The 16,040-nt window shown below is 41.8% G+C and overlaps 1 protein-coding gene across 4 annotated transcripts in view; it reads right to left on the minus strand.

Annotated features, from left to right (window-relative positions):
• The window catches only part of Ust (uronyl 2-sulfotransferase), a 276,799-nt gene that overhangs the window by 51,198 nt on the left and 209,561 nt on the right, over positions 1-16,040 (minus strand). For all 4 annotated transcript variants that reach the window (XM_074072414.1, XM_020179625.2, XM_074072417.1 and 1 more), the window contains exons 6-7: positions 8,907-9,004; positions 6,693-6,850 (exon numbers count right to left, since the gene is read on the minus strand). In XM_074072414.1, coding sequence (XP_073928515.1) covers positions 6,693-6,850; positions 8,907-9,004 — 256 coding nt within the window. The remainder of the gene's footprint in view (positions 1-6,692; positions 6,851-8,906; positions 9,005-16,040) is intronic.

Here is a 16,040-nt window from a genome sequence, read left to right on the forward strand (position 1 = left end):
GGAGATCCAGTACCAACATTAGGCATCTGTACTCAGGAAGCAGCTGGCTAAAAAAAATCTTTATGGTGAATATGGATAGATGAATCCACAACAAGGTGGGGTCTTATTCTTAGCAATGATTTAAGTAACTAAGTTTTTGTTTTAGCTTGGAAGCAGTAGGAAGTAGGAAATAAAAATGGAAATGAAAGATCAAAGGTAATGCCTGCTTAAGTCAAGCTTTGTAGAACAGTGGATTTATATATATTTACACACATATAAACATATATATGTGTGTATGATTTATGTGAATAAATGATACATACATATGTATGTGTATATATTATATATAAAACCAGAGTTAACAGTACACACGCACACACACACAAATGTACAAATACATTTTTAACTCACCTAAGATTATTTGTAAAACTGGCCCTCAATCCCAATGGCTCACATAAAATGCAATTTAGAGTATTTCAATAAATTGAGCTTGGGATCCTTTTGAAACTCAAAAGACCCCATTTTTAGGCCTATAATTGGACACAGCCGCACATCTGTGTTCAAACCTTAGGTCAACTCTCGTCTGCATATGCTGAGTTTGTGTTAGGAAAACATAGCTACTTCCTTGAGAATGGAGAGATGTCGCCACCTGCTGGACAAAGGTTAACAATTCATTAACAACGCTCTGAAGTATGTCTTTTTTATATATGGAAAAATGGTTTGCAAAAACTGAACCTTACGAGTCTTAGTTAAGGTAAAAACTTCATGAAATCATTGGGCACACATTCCTTATCTACAAAATAACAGACACCCTGCAAAATTCAATATTCAGCATCAGCTAAGGGTTAAGTGGCTCCAATTACAACTCAACAGTGGGTGGGTTTCATTTAAACTTTTAACTCCCTGATATTTCTAGAGAGAGTTCTGGCCTGAAAACAGATTTAAAAAAATTTTTTTTAGCTCTCAGTGACTTGGATGATGTGTGTTTTTCATCCTCTGAGCATGTCACAGTAGCAATATTTCCATTTAACTTCTTCCCTGTGATTGTTTCAGGAACATGGAATTGACCAGAATAGATAAGCCCAGTTCTCCCAAGCCAGAAATGCAGAAATGATATGTCTTAAAGGCACAAGGGTTCATAGCACAGATCAGCTGTAACTGCTTAAGTAAAGTGAGGTTCCCCCTTCCTTCCTTCCTTCCTTCCTTCCTTCCTTCCTTCCTTCCTTCCTTCCTTCCTTCCTTCCTTCCTTCCTTCCTCCCTTCCTTCCTTCCTTTCCTTCCTTCCTTCCTTCTTTCCTCCTTCCCTCCCTTCCTTCCCTCCCTCCCTCCTTTCCTTTCTTGAGAAGTTACAAAGAGAACCTGAAATCCTATTTCTGTCAGACACAGTCCTGTCTCTCTACTGTGATGTGCTGGGCAGGCTAACAGCTAATTCCTGAGTGCTTTTTATAAGTTAAGGCTGGACCAAGGATTCTGCATGGGATCCTTGCATGCAGGATCTCATACCAACCCTTTGAAGTAGATAATATTTATGAACCTTTTATAGATGGGGAAACTGAGGTTTCAAGGGGTTGTACTTTGCCCTGGTTATACTAGGCAAAGTAGGGAGCAGCTTTAATACTCAGGTCCCATAACCTGTGCTTAATCTTTCTGATGTACTGTCTTGAGAGAGATGCATAAGGTATGAATTGGAATCCTTGTCTTGACCAGGATCAACAGCCACAGGGAAGAAGGAATTCTGAATGATGAACTCTCTCCAAGCTTCTGATGGTCCTCTAGGTGGTGATAGCCTCTATTGCTAAACCTAAGCATTAGGGACTTTCCATTATTATTTTTAGGGTAGAGGAGAAAGTGTGCCATAATTGTGCTAGCTGTTAGAAGGTAGAACAGACAGCTTTAAAACATTCTGCATAATACATTAATATCATAATAATCAACCCTAAAGATTGTCCAATGAAACCTGCATTTTCTCCAGTCATAGGGGCAGAACCATGGCAAGAGAGCTAGAAGACCTTCCTGACTCAGCCTCCTGCTCTTTCTTTAAGGAATGACTCTCTGTTAGTGTAAACAGGCCAGGTGTTCATCATTTAGTATTTGATTTAGCTCAGCCTGATAGATTTATCGATATATTGATGAAATTTTAAATTTTTTTCCTATAGCATATTATTTTTTCTTCTATATATTTGTTATTTCCTAGCAAATGTCCTTAGATCTTAATACTTCTAGGCAAATAAACTCACAGAGTAAAATACTCCTAACTGGGGGGAAGGCTCTAGTCATTCATGCATAGTAAACAAACAATACTGCAGTATTTGATTTGAACTGTATCATCATTGTCTATAAAATATTAAAATAAAAAACTTAAAAAGTGCCCACCTTATAAAAATGCATTTAAGTATGCAAAATCAGTATTTAGGTCATTTAATTGGAATTTGTTACACATTTTTCCTTTGTAATATTTGGCGACCACAGTCTCAGGGCTGCCCACGAATTCCCTTCTATGACTCCAGTGCTTCTATTTGTAATGGAAACAAGCTGACAATGAACACTAATGTAATGCTAGCAACGGAAAGAATTTAAAATACCATGTAAAAGGATGGCCACATGTCTCCAGGGAAGTAGGAAGGTCATGGGTTAATATTATGTTGCACAGTTCCATGACTGTTTGCTAGGTGGCACTGTTGAACAAGAACAGTTTGGTTACTGGTTACTGGTTTACAAGAGGGATGTTCATATCTGTTCCTATCACAAATACTCACATGTTCTTTGTCCTTAAGTAATTTGCTTATCTATTTTAGTTTATACTACACTGCAATTTTAGTTTCTAAACATTGTGACTGAGAAAAATTCTGATCACTCAAAAGTATGCTTTGTTTGTTGTGCAGTGCTGGAGAGCAAAGCCAGGGTCTTGAACATGCTAGGCAAACATTCTGCCACAGAGCTACAGCCCCAGACCAACGTGTCAGTTTTTAAGAATTAAGGAGGGAAAATTATTTCCAAGTAAATTCATAATCACAGCTCAGTAATGTGAGTCTTCCTCTTCTTTTCCGTTTCATAGGTGACTGTGGTCTCTCAGCTTTTCTGGGCTGGCTTCAATTTCTCAATAATTCAGTAAATAGCAGACATAACAGAGATTAGTTAACAAAAACTAGGACTGTGTACGTTACACCAGGGAGGCTGCTCTTCCTGGTAAAGCCTGCTTGGGCCTCGCTTCGCCCTAGATGTAAGTCCTACCCAGGCTTGTGCGGCGTTTTTTGGGTGCTTACTTAGGAAATATACTTGTCCCATTATCAGCAACTCTCCCCTAGCTGGCAGGACACACCTAAGCATATTCTCTTGGTTGTCCATCATGCTAAAACTTTAATTTTTGTTTTATATTATGTATGTCCTACCATAAGAAACTTCTTCTGAAATACACTAGCCAGGTCTTCACAAAACTTAAGCATTAATATAAAATAATATAGGGCTGGGGTGTGGCTCAGTGGTAGAGTTGCTTGCCTAGAATGTGTGGGGTCCTGGGTTTGATCGCCAGCACAAAAAAGACAAAGAAAAACCCCATAAAATAACTTAAAACATTTCTAACGACTAAGTTTCTCAAATATTTTTGGTAGGAGGCAAATTTACCTGATTCCAGCATATCTTTCTGCAACAAATGAACTGGGGGAAAACAGTCAAACTGTTATTATTGTGTTTAGGAAGGGTATTAACTTCTCTAAATGGAAGTCATTGGAACAGGTAGTATTAGTCTGAAAGAAGTAATGAATACCACTCCAATCTAAAATAAATGACAACCCATTTTTGACTAACAGACATTACTATTTTTCTAGTTCCCCAAATAGTCATTGAAAAGTCAATACTTTCTCTTCAGAAATGAGCAGGTGTACATGTTTTTAGCATTGCTACCGAGGGATTACTAAAAGTCAACACACACACCTGCTCTTTTTTCTTTCCATAATAGGACAAACACCTAAGAAAAATGGTCAGTAGGAGAGTCTGCATATTAACTCAGTTTTTCAGATGGTCAGTTAATCTACACTGGTGAAGGGTCACCAGATCCCTTGGCATCTTATATTTAGGTTTTCTTCCCTCTGTTCTCTAATTTTTTTTTTTTTTCTGTGTTGGGGATTTAACCCAGGGCCTCATGCATGCTGGGCAAGTGCTCTAACCACTGAGCTGTATCTCAGCCCTAAAATTCTTTAATAGAGCAAGAGCATGCTGTATCTAATATGTAAAGTTAGCTTAAAAATGTACAGATGAGGCAGCTCTGGTTTGAAATGGCGAAAGGACCTGCAGGTTTCCTTCCTTTAACCTATGTGACACTAACTCACTGATGTGCAGCGATGAGAAAATAATACAGGTGCTTCCTCTTTACAGAGGCTGAAATACTCCGAGCCCAGGAGTGTGTGCTCACCTCTTGCCTTCTGCCTTGGGAGACACAGAAACTTCAGGAAGGAGGAAACATGGATTTCTTGACCTTCAATGTTACCATAAGGAAACATCACGAGACAATGCATGAGACCATAGAGCCCAAGACAAGCTAAGCAGAGCTCCAATCAACGATCAGTTTGTTGTGTACATGCTTTGTAGCAGCAGACAGTGTTATACTGGGGTGATATTCCAAATGCAAAACAATCACTTCTGCTCAGGAACAGGCCATGAATTACTCCTTTTGCTACATCATGTTGGAAAGTGGGGAGAGCTAGCAGCAGCCCAGGTGCACCTTGAAGGCAGTATGAAGGATTACATCGTTAACCACTGGTACAGCTGCACTATGTGGCCTGGCTGTGTGTTGGCCTTGGGCTTCTGGAAGCCCTTCATCCACCACTCAGGAATGTCTTTTATTCTCTCTGAGGTGTTTAATATACTGCTGTGCCAACCTCAAAGGGAAAAAAAGCCTCTAATTTACAGGCAGAAAGATTGTGGCTGAGAGTAAAAGAGCTAAGAGCAATCCACCTTTCAGAAGTCTTTGCTGCTTTAAGATGCTTACCCATAGTAAGACAAAGGTTCCCAATTTCTGAGATGTCACATATGTAAATGGAAAAAAACCCCAGGAAGTCAGTAGGATATTGACAGGGTATTCCCTGACAACAGCCAGATCAATGGCTTATTTGAATTTAGGAACAAACACACAAATGTCCTCATCTAAGTCATCAGATCTATACCCCATAAGCTGTCGGGCCATGCATCCTGAGGATGGCATCAGCCCTAGATCCCAGGATGGTTAGCCTGTGTGCTGCAGAAGGAACTCTAGTGGCGGCCCATTGATATCACTCCCAAACTCTAGGACAGGAGTGTGTTTGTTTTATTTGATAACTATGTGTCACCAAGATTCAGTTAACCCTTTATCTCATACTGTGTATTACATACACAGTCTGTATTTTACACTGACGCAAACACACACACACACACAAAAATACCAGACACACATGCTATACGAGATAAAAGTAACGGGGGAAAAGAACAATGACTACTGTAAACCTTTTTCCTTCAAAAAAGTCTAATTGAGGATAAGACCTCTCCTTGCAGACAGCAGAGTTCTTACTGTCTTACAGAGGTAAAAACGTGACACAGCAGAGCTCTTTAAATTCTTTAAATTTAAATAATGTGAACTCTTTCAATTGCCTATTGTTGAAAGAGCAAAGGAAGTCCTAATTTCAAATCCCAGGTCATTATCCTTTTAGCTGTTCAGACCACATTTCTTGCTGAGGAGACACACCTGTAGGGCACACACCTTAAGATTTTTGGTTATGTTCTTACACGTAGGTAAACTGGACTTTGTCTCTGAATGAGAGTTGGGAGGCTAAGGCAGTACATGCTAGCCACCCCTCTTCATCCAGCACATCACTTACAGTGGGAGGACCCCCGTATAACAGGACCCAGGGCTCCTCTTGGCAAAACAATGTGCCTGGGCCTTACCGTACTTGCCCATGATGTGGGTGTGGTTCGAGGTTCTGTTGGACTGCTGCTTTGGGTGCTTTTCTCTGCTCCTTATTTTTACAAAGCAGAATGCCACCCTCCATCTCAGGGCAACAAAATAAAACCACAAACCAATCAGCAAACAAGTATGCAAGGCTAGCAGTAGCAAGGAGAGGAGAGAAGAAAAAACAGTGGTGTGAATCTTTCTCTTCCACTAAAATAATGAGAAGAAAAGATACATTTCTGAAAGTAATTATATTTATAGTGATCCTATGGGCTGCCCTTGTAATTGCTTTGTCACTTTCTATTTCTTGCTTCTGTTTGGAGAACTTGGTTTGTTAGAATAAAATCTTAATTGTATTTTCAGTGTGACGTTTTACCTATTCTAGTGCCTGAATTTTGCAAACTAGAGTATTTTTGTCAAATGGCAATCAGGCTAGAGCTGCTGTACCATAAGGATGGCTCTTTTGCTCACACTTGTTTCCATCCAGGGTTGCAGATGTGCACATGTAGATCCGTTTTTTTCACCTCAGCAACACACTCAGGACGAGGCTGATGAAAAATGTTGCAAATTTCAGTTTCCACGAGATACGTGGACCCATCAAGTCTCTGACTATGGTAAGTTTGTGTTTCGCCCTGACGTTCAAGATTTTGGAATCAACACCTCAATGTTCTCACCTTCCTTTGCAAGGCGGGAAAACAAGAGATCATTTCACTCTTTCATTTCCCCAGGCCTTGCCAAGGCGAGTAAGCCTTGGAGCAGACCCTCCCGGGAGGGGCTTGCAGATAAATGGAGTTACCTGGGTCCTTGTAGATGCTGAGCACACCCTTGAAGTAATGAGGTAAAAATCTTTCCAGTAAAAGCAGCACATCTTCCAACTCCTCGAGAATCCCCACGAGCAGGAAGTTTTCATTCACGTTCAGCTTTGCGCGTTCAAGGGCCCACTCACCAGGCTCCCTTTATGGATAGAAAAATCGTTTAAAATCAAGGATTCGCTTTTAAAATGCAGCAACAACACATGGAAAGTTTATCTCTCTGCCTTCCTATCCCCAGTTGTGTAACTATCAATCTGATCTCCTTGCAAGAACAGCTGATGTACAGCCTGCCTGGTTCAGGGCCTTCCCTAGTCTTTCTGGCTAGAGGAGTATTGCTACCTATGCATGAGGTCTTGACAAGGGAGTGAGCTAGCCCCGCCTAAATATTTGTTGAAAGACAAATACAGACACGGGTCCTTATGAACACTGATCTGGAATGATTAAAATGGTGTTTTAATAGAGGAATCAAAATGATTATCAACTCAATGAAATTAGAAGTTTTAAAATACAAAGCTCACTGGCATAGTGATTTCTGCAGAAATCAAAACAACATTCAGTAATGGCTATGACACATCTTATTCTTTGCAAGAGTTGAAAGGGAAATCTTTTTCAAAAATATTAGAGAGAGAAAACAGCTGAATCTCATTTGAAGGCCTATTTCTGAGCCAGCACTTATGTAAGTAAGAAAAGCCCAGGAGCTGGGTTCCAGGCCTGACTGTCAGGTACCGTTTGGGAGAGTTTGGGCCAGCCAACAATCTCCTTTGAAAAATGGTGATAATAACCCTTACCTACCCCTAAAGAATTGTCATAAGGTTGAACAAGATGACACTTGAAGGAGTTTTGAAAATTATCAGGTGTATACCAAGATGAGTACGTGCACTGCCCAAGATCAGAAAATATTCAATTTGAGAACTACTTTGGTGACATAAAATCATGTTTCTTGGAGTAAATAAGTCTGGTGTGATCGGAGAGTGAGTCATCTGGCCTAAAATCTTCCCGTTATCAAGCACTGACTATGAATCAGGAAGTATTGATTATCAGGGTAAGCCTTGGGGAAAGGCTGCCTGAATTCAGAATGCTTATCATGGCTGCAATTTGCACCATGAGCAAACTCTTGTGTCATGGCCAGTTAAACAAAACAACACTAACAACACACTGAATATTTAAGCAGATATGGCAACATATGCCAGAAAATGTCATGAATGTTCTGTAATTTAGAACCAGCTCTTTCCTCTGGCCTCTTCAGGAACACAGGAACCCTCTACTCAACGTTTCCTTTAGGGTAATAGTTTCATGCTGTAGCACCATTTCCTCTCTAGGCTTCAGCCATGTGTCTGATACAGGAAATTTTAACTGCTAGCTACACCAGCATCACCTGTCGGGGGCAGCATTTAGGAATGTCTGTTCTTGCCTCAGGTTGTGATTAGCTGATGGTTTCCAACAGGTACCCCAGGGATGCTGAGCAGGATGTGGATATGCCACACCCTAATGGTGCTGATCACCTCAGTGAAGAAGACCGTGTGTTCAAGCTGAGCTGGCAGGTGGTCACTGGAAAGAGCTTTCCTTTCTTTCTCCTAAGCATGCCTCATTAGAGAGACACTATGAAATCTGGTTGTGGACTTTCAAGGCTTCAGACTCAACGAGGAACTCAGAGAGTGTGTCATGTATAGTCAGCTTGTAGGAGCAGACTGGGCATCTGCTCTTGGCCTCCACTTTCTCATGGGCTGAGTGGTGACAGCTTTTTCAGGTATAAGAAAGGGTTTTGTGGGCATTCCAGTTACACAACTCTATGTGGTCCCCTGAGGACTCTGTCAGAGCCTGACCCTTTTGGGGGAGGGGGCAGTACTGAGCATCGCACTCGGGGCTCTGCACCTCCTCACACCTCCAGTCCTTTTGTTTTGCTTTATTTTTCAGGTAGGGTCTTCTGCTTTTTGCCTAGGGCTGGCCTCAGACAAGGAACCTTCTACCTCCACCTCCCCAAGTAGCTGGGATTACAGGCCTGTCAGAATCTGAGTTTTTAACTGCATTACTTATAGGGCACTTGGAGAAGCAAATGGTGTCTTTGAAGAGTAACAGTAAATATGAACTGAATTCTAGAAGGCTGGAGACTTCTTTCTGAAGATTTCATGGAGGGCCAGACTGGCAGGGCTCCTCCCTTTGTGCACATCAGCATGCCTGGAGCATGTGGTAGTCCTTACCTGCATCTGGGATGCTGTCCACAGAAATATGGAATGATGTAAAATAACCTGGGGTTGGAACACTCAGGGTAGTTTTCCAGAATGCACTCATTGATATCCTACAAGAGAAAACACAGCAGTGAAATGCCTTGTGGTCTCTGCAGTCCTTTGACAAATGCCATACAGTTTAAAGAAAATTAACACTTAAGTGACAATGGCAAACCTTGTCATGAGATGTGGAGAATTCATAGAACTTCCCTAGGAAACTTTCTTTTTGCCTTTCAATACCTGGTTCTACCGGCCAGGTACATGGATGCCTGGGCCAGATCCGAGAGTGCCTGCTTGGTACACTGCATCCTTCACCTCCCAGTATCTTGAAGGCTTTGGCTGGACCACAGGTGTTGTGAGAAGAGTACTACCCATGGGCTCCAAGGTGGCTCCAGTAGTTACCAGCCAACCAGTAGATATACGTTGGTGCTTAATAAACGTTTGTTGAATGAATTTGGTATTGACTTAATTCAAATGAATTGTGACTTAATCATATGCCAGCGTGGCTAATCTTGTGGAAATGAGTCTCCCTGACCAACAAACAATGACTAAGTGAGACCACAAAGAGTTTGCAAGTTCCAGAGGGCTATAAACATATTTTTAATAAGTTACAGTAGGTTAAAAAGTGGCAAGATATGTGCCTATGGCATCCTCTCACTTTCAAAGGCAACAATGAAATTCCCAGATATTTTATTTTTCCATTAGCATTGCAAGAGCTTGGAATGGCTTGGGGATGAAGAAGGACTCACCCTTTTCTCAACGTCAATGATACTGGATACCTACGTATGACATGCCTGGTTCTTAGGTATTTCTAAGACAAAAAGACAACCCAATTTATAAACAAACTGAACAGCTATGGGATATTTGTCCAGGGACAATACAGCCAGACAGATTCAGGAGGCATGTAACTCCATGATCAATGGAGTTGGTTAGTTGAGAGAAACCGCTGTATCTGATGTGACAGGTCAGTGGTGAGCTATTAAGTTTTTTCTGTTTAAGTTTGGAATGAGAAAAATGTAACTGAAACTTTTCTTTTTACAGCATCACTTTCTTTTCCCTCTCATCCTTCAGTTTATATACCAATTAAATTATACAATTACAATAACAAATTCAACTGGAATAAACAGTGGGCAGTGAACACCCTTGCCTATCCTCAAGCACTTGAATTTCCTGCAGGAAGTGGAGTTGCAATAAATAGTGAAGGAATGAGTGAATGAAGAGCAGAAGGAGAGAGCCAAGACACAGACCCAGGAGCAGGAAAAGAAGCAGCCGCTACTCCTACTTGCTGAGGATTCTGTCCCTGCAGACCCTGGCCTGAAGATTTGTGTGAGTGGGCAGGGGACATCAACTGGTTGTAAAGGGTGATGAGGTTCAGGAGTTTTAGAGGCCATTTCCCTACAGGAATCCACACATAACCCCACAAAGTCAATTTATGGGAAGACATCAATTTCTAGTTTAAAAAAGTGCAGTTAACCAGTCTTGTTTTAGACCAAGGCATATCCCAGCGGACTTCAAAGAGGCCCATTCAAGCCCATTAGGCTGATGAATGGGTTCATCCCAACCATGTAGTGGAAATACTGTAGGAAGACAGAAATAATGATGACACAGGTGGAAGGTCAGGTGGAAGCAGACGTGAGCTTCAGGCCTTGCACTGAGCGCCTGCTGCTTCGCCACAGACAGGGATGTGCTCACAGCAGCATCTCACAGACCAGAGCCTTCAGGAATCTGCTCCCAGCCACTCACACAGTCCACCTGATGGACCACGACCTTCAGCTGGGATGAGTCTCAAGCAGTGTCTCTTACAGGTGCTTCTCAGTCTTGGGGGTAGCACTCTGGACCACTGGGGTTGCCCAGTGCTAATGACTTTTGTATTTGGGGAAAGGCATAATAAATAACTTTTGCTGTACATGTGGTGCTGGGGATTGAACCCAGGGCCTTGCTCGTGTTAGGCATGCCCCTACCACTTGAGCTATTCCCTTTTATTTTTGAGATGGGGTCTTTGCCCTGGCTGGTTTTGAACTTAAATCCTACTGCTTTCACCAGAGTAGCTGGGCTGGGATTACAGATGTTTTCCCTTCACCTGGCTTATAATCACCTTTTTACACTGAACTTCTCTTTATATATTTAGATAGATAGATAGATTATATGTACACATACATATGTATAATGATTATCTGATTGCATTTTTTCTTTGCATGCAGTGCTTCTAGGTAAAATTACTTTAAAAATCTTTCGTGCTTTTTTTAAAATTTTGTCTAAACTTGCCCTCATGGTAGTGAGTTTAGACAACAAATCTGATTTGCTCCTCTGGCCCGTACACCTTGGCATATAGCACATGCACCCCCACAGTGCCCTCCCCTGCCCAGCTAGCCTTCTTTTAAAATTAGGTCTTATCATAAGACCCTACTCTGCTCATATCCTCACATCGTAGGGAAAGAGCAAGACAGTCTCTTTAAATAAACATTGAAGATAACTATGAAAATCCACTGAATTGCCAAAACTATAAAAAACAATTAGACTAATATTATCAGAATTTGTTTTAAACTTCACAGGTTTAAAAAGCACGTACTTTATTAAAATGATCTTTTTAACAGTTTTGGCAATTAAAAAGAGATTTGTATTCTGGCCTTGGGTCTGCAACTAAGTAGCTGAGTATCCTTACCTGAACCACGCCATCTCTGAGTCTCAGGGTCCTCATCTGTATGACATGTGGCTGAGGCAAATAACCTCAGTCTGTAAAACTGTGAACAGACGCACCTGGTTCCCTAACTTGAAAATCTATAAAAGGTGGTGATTACTTTGATTACAAATACTACAAGTTAATAAAAAGATTTCACCCAGCATTTACCATTTAAACTTCCGAGCTTTTCATGGAAGAAAGACTGGGAAAGCACTGAGGTTATTATCAGAAATCTCATTTCAAATCTTGGTTGAACTACTTATTAGTTATGGGGTCTTTGGTAAATGTTTACTTCTCATAGGCAGAATTTCCTCATTTGTAAAGAGCAGATAATAATGTTTGTCTCACTGATGGCTGAAAACTGGTGGCTCACGGCTGTCATCCTAGCTACTTGGGAGGCAGAGATCAGGAGGATCATGGTTTGAAGTTAGCCTGAGCAAAATAGTTAACAAGACCCTATCTTGAAAAAACCCAACATAAAACAGGGCTGGTGGAATGACTGAAGTGGTAGAGGACCTGCCTAGCAAGCATGAGGCCCTGTGTTCAAACCCCAGCACTGACCCACCCCAAATAGAAATCATGTATGTCAATTACTTTACATACATGCTACTCAGCTCTTAAGTATTTGAACTCCTTTTTTCCTTTAGCTTATATTCAAAGGCACCATTCCCAGTGATTCCAACAGTGACTTCTGCTAACTCACAAAGTAGAAAGAAAAATATGGAACTATGAAATGTGCTATTTATGCTATTTCAAAAAATATAATTTGTTAAAAAAAAAACAAACAGTATTAAGCAAAATCAGTCAAATTCATTTCTGTGGAACTTCTGAAAATACTCAATCATGTTAGTTTGCACATGAAGCCATGTAACACTGTGACATGCAAAAGCTCCTTTGCGATGTGAATTTAACAATGATTTAGGAGCCCATCTTCACACTCTAAAGAATACAAACATTAGAGAAAAGTTGAACAGTAAAGGACACTGAAAGACAATTTCTGCTGCTGGCTATGACAGTTGTGTTAGGGGGAGAGAGAAGGATTACTGAGTGTCACTTGCTGTTAAAGCAGTATCGAATCCTTGACCCACAGGTGGACCGTGCTCAGCAGAGTATAAATTTGATGGGTTATTCAATTTAGATAAAAGGAATGGATGTGGTCTAACTTTTATTGCATCACACTCTGCCTTGTAAGCTTTTTTCAAGCCTTGCTTAAAAAAAAAAAAAAAATCGAGCCCAAACCGGAAGAGTCAAGCAAGACTTTTTAGGGAGGCTTAATGGACTTAACATGGCAGGTGGCCAGATTTCCACCTCCTCCCATCAGGCCTGAATCACTAATGGCACATTCTAGTAGAGATGGGAAGAGCCCCTCAGAATTCTTGTCAACATAGCCTTCTACAAAGTATCACCCTTAGGTAAAGTAGCTCTTCGCTCTCCTATTGCAAATGACAGCGTGTGATGTTGGATGATATCTGTGGCATCTATTTTGGTGGCTTTGTGTTCCTTTATGCCACTTCTGAATTTATGAGCATGTGCCCAATAGTAGGAATGCAAATAAAGACTTTCTGGATAAATGAGATAGGATTCTAGGTTTATTGCAGTCAGCATCCTTGTTCCTTGGGCGCCCTCGTCCAATAATGATCCAATTAAATGGGGCTCTTACCTCTTGCCTAATCTCTGCCCTTCACGGGGCTGGCAACTCCAAATAAGCCCAGGATCCAGGTGAGTTGGATTATTACTGAATTTACTCCATATTCTCTTCTTCAAATGCTCTGCAGGGGCTTCCTGACCTCACTTAATCAGTTTCCAACATCCTATTACCTCTCCATAGTATTTGCTCAAGGGCTTCATCCTTTTCATTGCTGTGTGTCTGACTCCTTACAATTCCCTTGTCATCTCTTAGTGGGGTCTTGGCAAAGGATTAAGTCCTGTATTCACTTGCCTTTTTAAACTAAATAACTGTTTAACAGTGCTAGAGTTCCCAGTTCCCTCCTCCATCCCCAAGCCACACACCATTACTAATGTGCAGGTGAAGAGATGAATAAAAGAAAACGCAGTCAGGTGTGATGATGCACAACCATAGTACCAGCTACTTGGGAGACTGAGGCAGGAGGATCACTTGAACCCATGAGTTCAAGACCAACCTGGGCAACATAGTGAGACCAGAGAGAAAGAGAGAGAAAGAGACAGAGAGGGAGAGAGAGAGAGAGAGTTACTTTAAGATAGTGTCTTATGTTTTGATTCAAATATTAATGTAACATTTTTACATGTTAAAATGTCCATAAATATTAAACATGTTTTATTTTTTGAACATAAATTCCTGCCTTTGTGGGAGACTTCTCTTTTTCTCCCTCAAGCTTATGGCAAATCAACAGGAAACTCTCTTCTGACTAAGTAAGTCAGCTCATTGACTGCACAGCACACAGTCTCACCAGCAGGACTCCGGCTCACCATAGCTCATCTTCAGAGAAGTCAGGAGGCAAATGTAACAAAATTTCATTCCCAGCACCATTGAGCATATGAGGCTCAATGAGTGGCTTTGGGCTCTCAATGCACCTTAAAAAGGGAAATGACATTCAAAACGCAAGAAAGCAGGGAGGGAGGGCATGGCCTCTTGTCTCCAGGCTCTTTCTCCCTGAGGACTGGGGACAATTGGCATTTCTCTCTCTCTGATAGACAAGAAAAATCTTCTTGTCTCAAACATGGCTAAAACCTGGAATGTCATCTTGACCACTTTTGAAATCTTTAAAAAATACCAGATAAACAAATGAGGTTAGCCATAGTTTTGGGATAGAATTCCAGTTAGGAGAAATCATTCTTCGGGAGCTTGACATTCCTAACAATCTCTCAGTAAAGGCAATAGTAGTACAGTAATCAAGAGGGAAGATATGGACAAGACAACAAATAAGCACGTCCTGTCAAGACAGAGCTGCAGACTCCACAGCTAGGGAAATGGGAAGATGGGAGAGGGAGGCTCTATTCCATATTTACGGTAGGAGAGCAAGGCATGCTCACTGGGAGAGGGTTCCAGACAGTGACCCGCCCTGACCAACTGTTTTCAGTCGATCACAGGATTTGTGGACCACAGCAGGGATCTGCTTAAAATGACCCTGTAGTCTACGGTAACCATTGGGTTCAGACAGGACTACACCTTCTAATATGCCACCTTCCGGGGTGTCACTGCATTAGTGTGAAACTGTCATTATTGTCTTCTCCCATCCCCAAGGGCCTTTTACTTTTTCATCAGCATCCAGAGCTCTCTCCTTGCTGGCTTTCTTCCCTGATTCTACCTAACCAATCAGGCTCTCAGCTAGGTGTCTGGTGGAAATGATCCAATAAACTAATGCACACAGATGTACAGAGAACTGCTCAAGCTCAATGTGTGCCCAAGAAATATTTGCATTAACCTAAGAAAATGAGTTCCTAATTGTGGGGGAGGGGAGGGGGAGGGAAGAGAAGGGAGGAATGGAGGCAGGGAGAGGGGAGAGGAGGGGAGGGGAGGGGAAGAGAAGAGAGGAGAGTGGAAGTTAACTTTTACTGAACACCCATCACCTTACTCAGTGAAAACTTGTGGAATGAGTGATAAGGACCCTGGAGAGTACTTATTTTATCTTGTGAAATGAACAAAGTTCAGAGACCACTATCAACTTGGGGAGAGGTGGGAAGGCTTGACGATGCTACAAATCACATTACTCAGACAGTGGCCCCCTTGTCCTCTCAGAAAGCTCCCCAAAGTGACCTTGAACTTGCTGCCAGATCTGAATTCTTATCCAGATTCTGGAGCTTTCCTTCCTCTATAGACAGGGCCACTTGGTTTCTCTAGTCCTGTGGCTAACCTTGAGTCATAAAAGTCAAAGTACACACAGGGCCCCGGGGGCACAGGACATGTCAGATGGGTCCTCCCAAGCAGAGGAGCTGGGCCCTGCCTGTGTTTATGTTGGACTTTGTGTAAAACTTCATTTGATGGAAAGATTCTAAACCTGAAAATCATGGCCCCAGGCCAACAAGCTGAGCTCAAGAGCATTTAGGCAGCTCGCACGACCTACTCCTACACTCCACTTCTGCTATGTTTCTGAGGTGCAGGTCCACCTAGCTCCCTACTTCTGGCAACTGAGGTCATTCTTTCACCGCCAGTGTCTGAGAAGCTTTCTTAGTACCCATGCCTCCTCTAGATTCTAGAAGAGAGTCCTCTGAATTGCTTTCACTAGCTCCCCACTAGGGAACACAGCCTTGCTACTGGATGTTACTAATATCAGCATAACCAGGTTCTGTTATGAGCATGAGCTGCTAAGCTGCCATCTCCTGGTCTCTGGGCTACTTACCGGGGCACCACTACCCTCTATCATGTTGCTTGTGCTTGCGTTTGCCATGTGTCTGCCTGTTCCATTGTGGATATCAGGTTCTTGCACTGTAGCTGCGCACAGCCCTCC

The sequence above is a fragment of the Castor canadensis genome, chromosome 1 (genome assembly GCF_047511655.1).
Source record: "Castor canadensis chromosome 1, mCasCan1.hap1v2, whole genome shotgun sequence".
NCBI classification, from domain to species: Eukaryota; Metazoa; Chordata; class Mammalia; order Rodentia; family Castoridae; genus Castor; species Castor canadensis.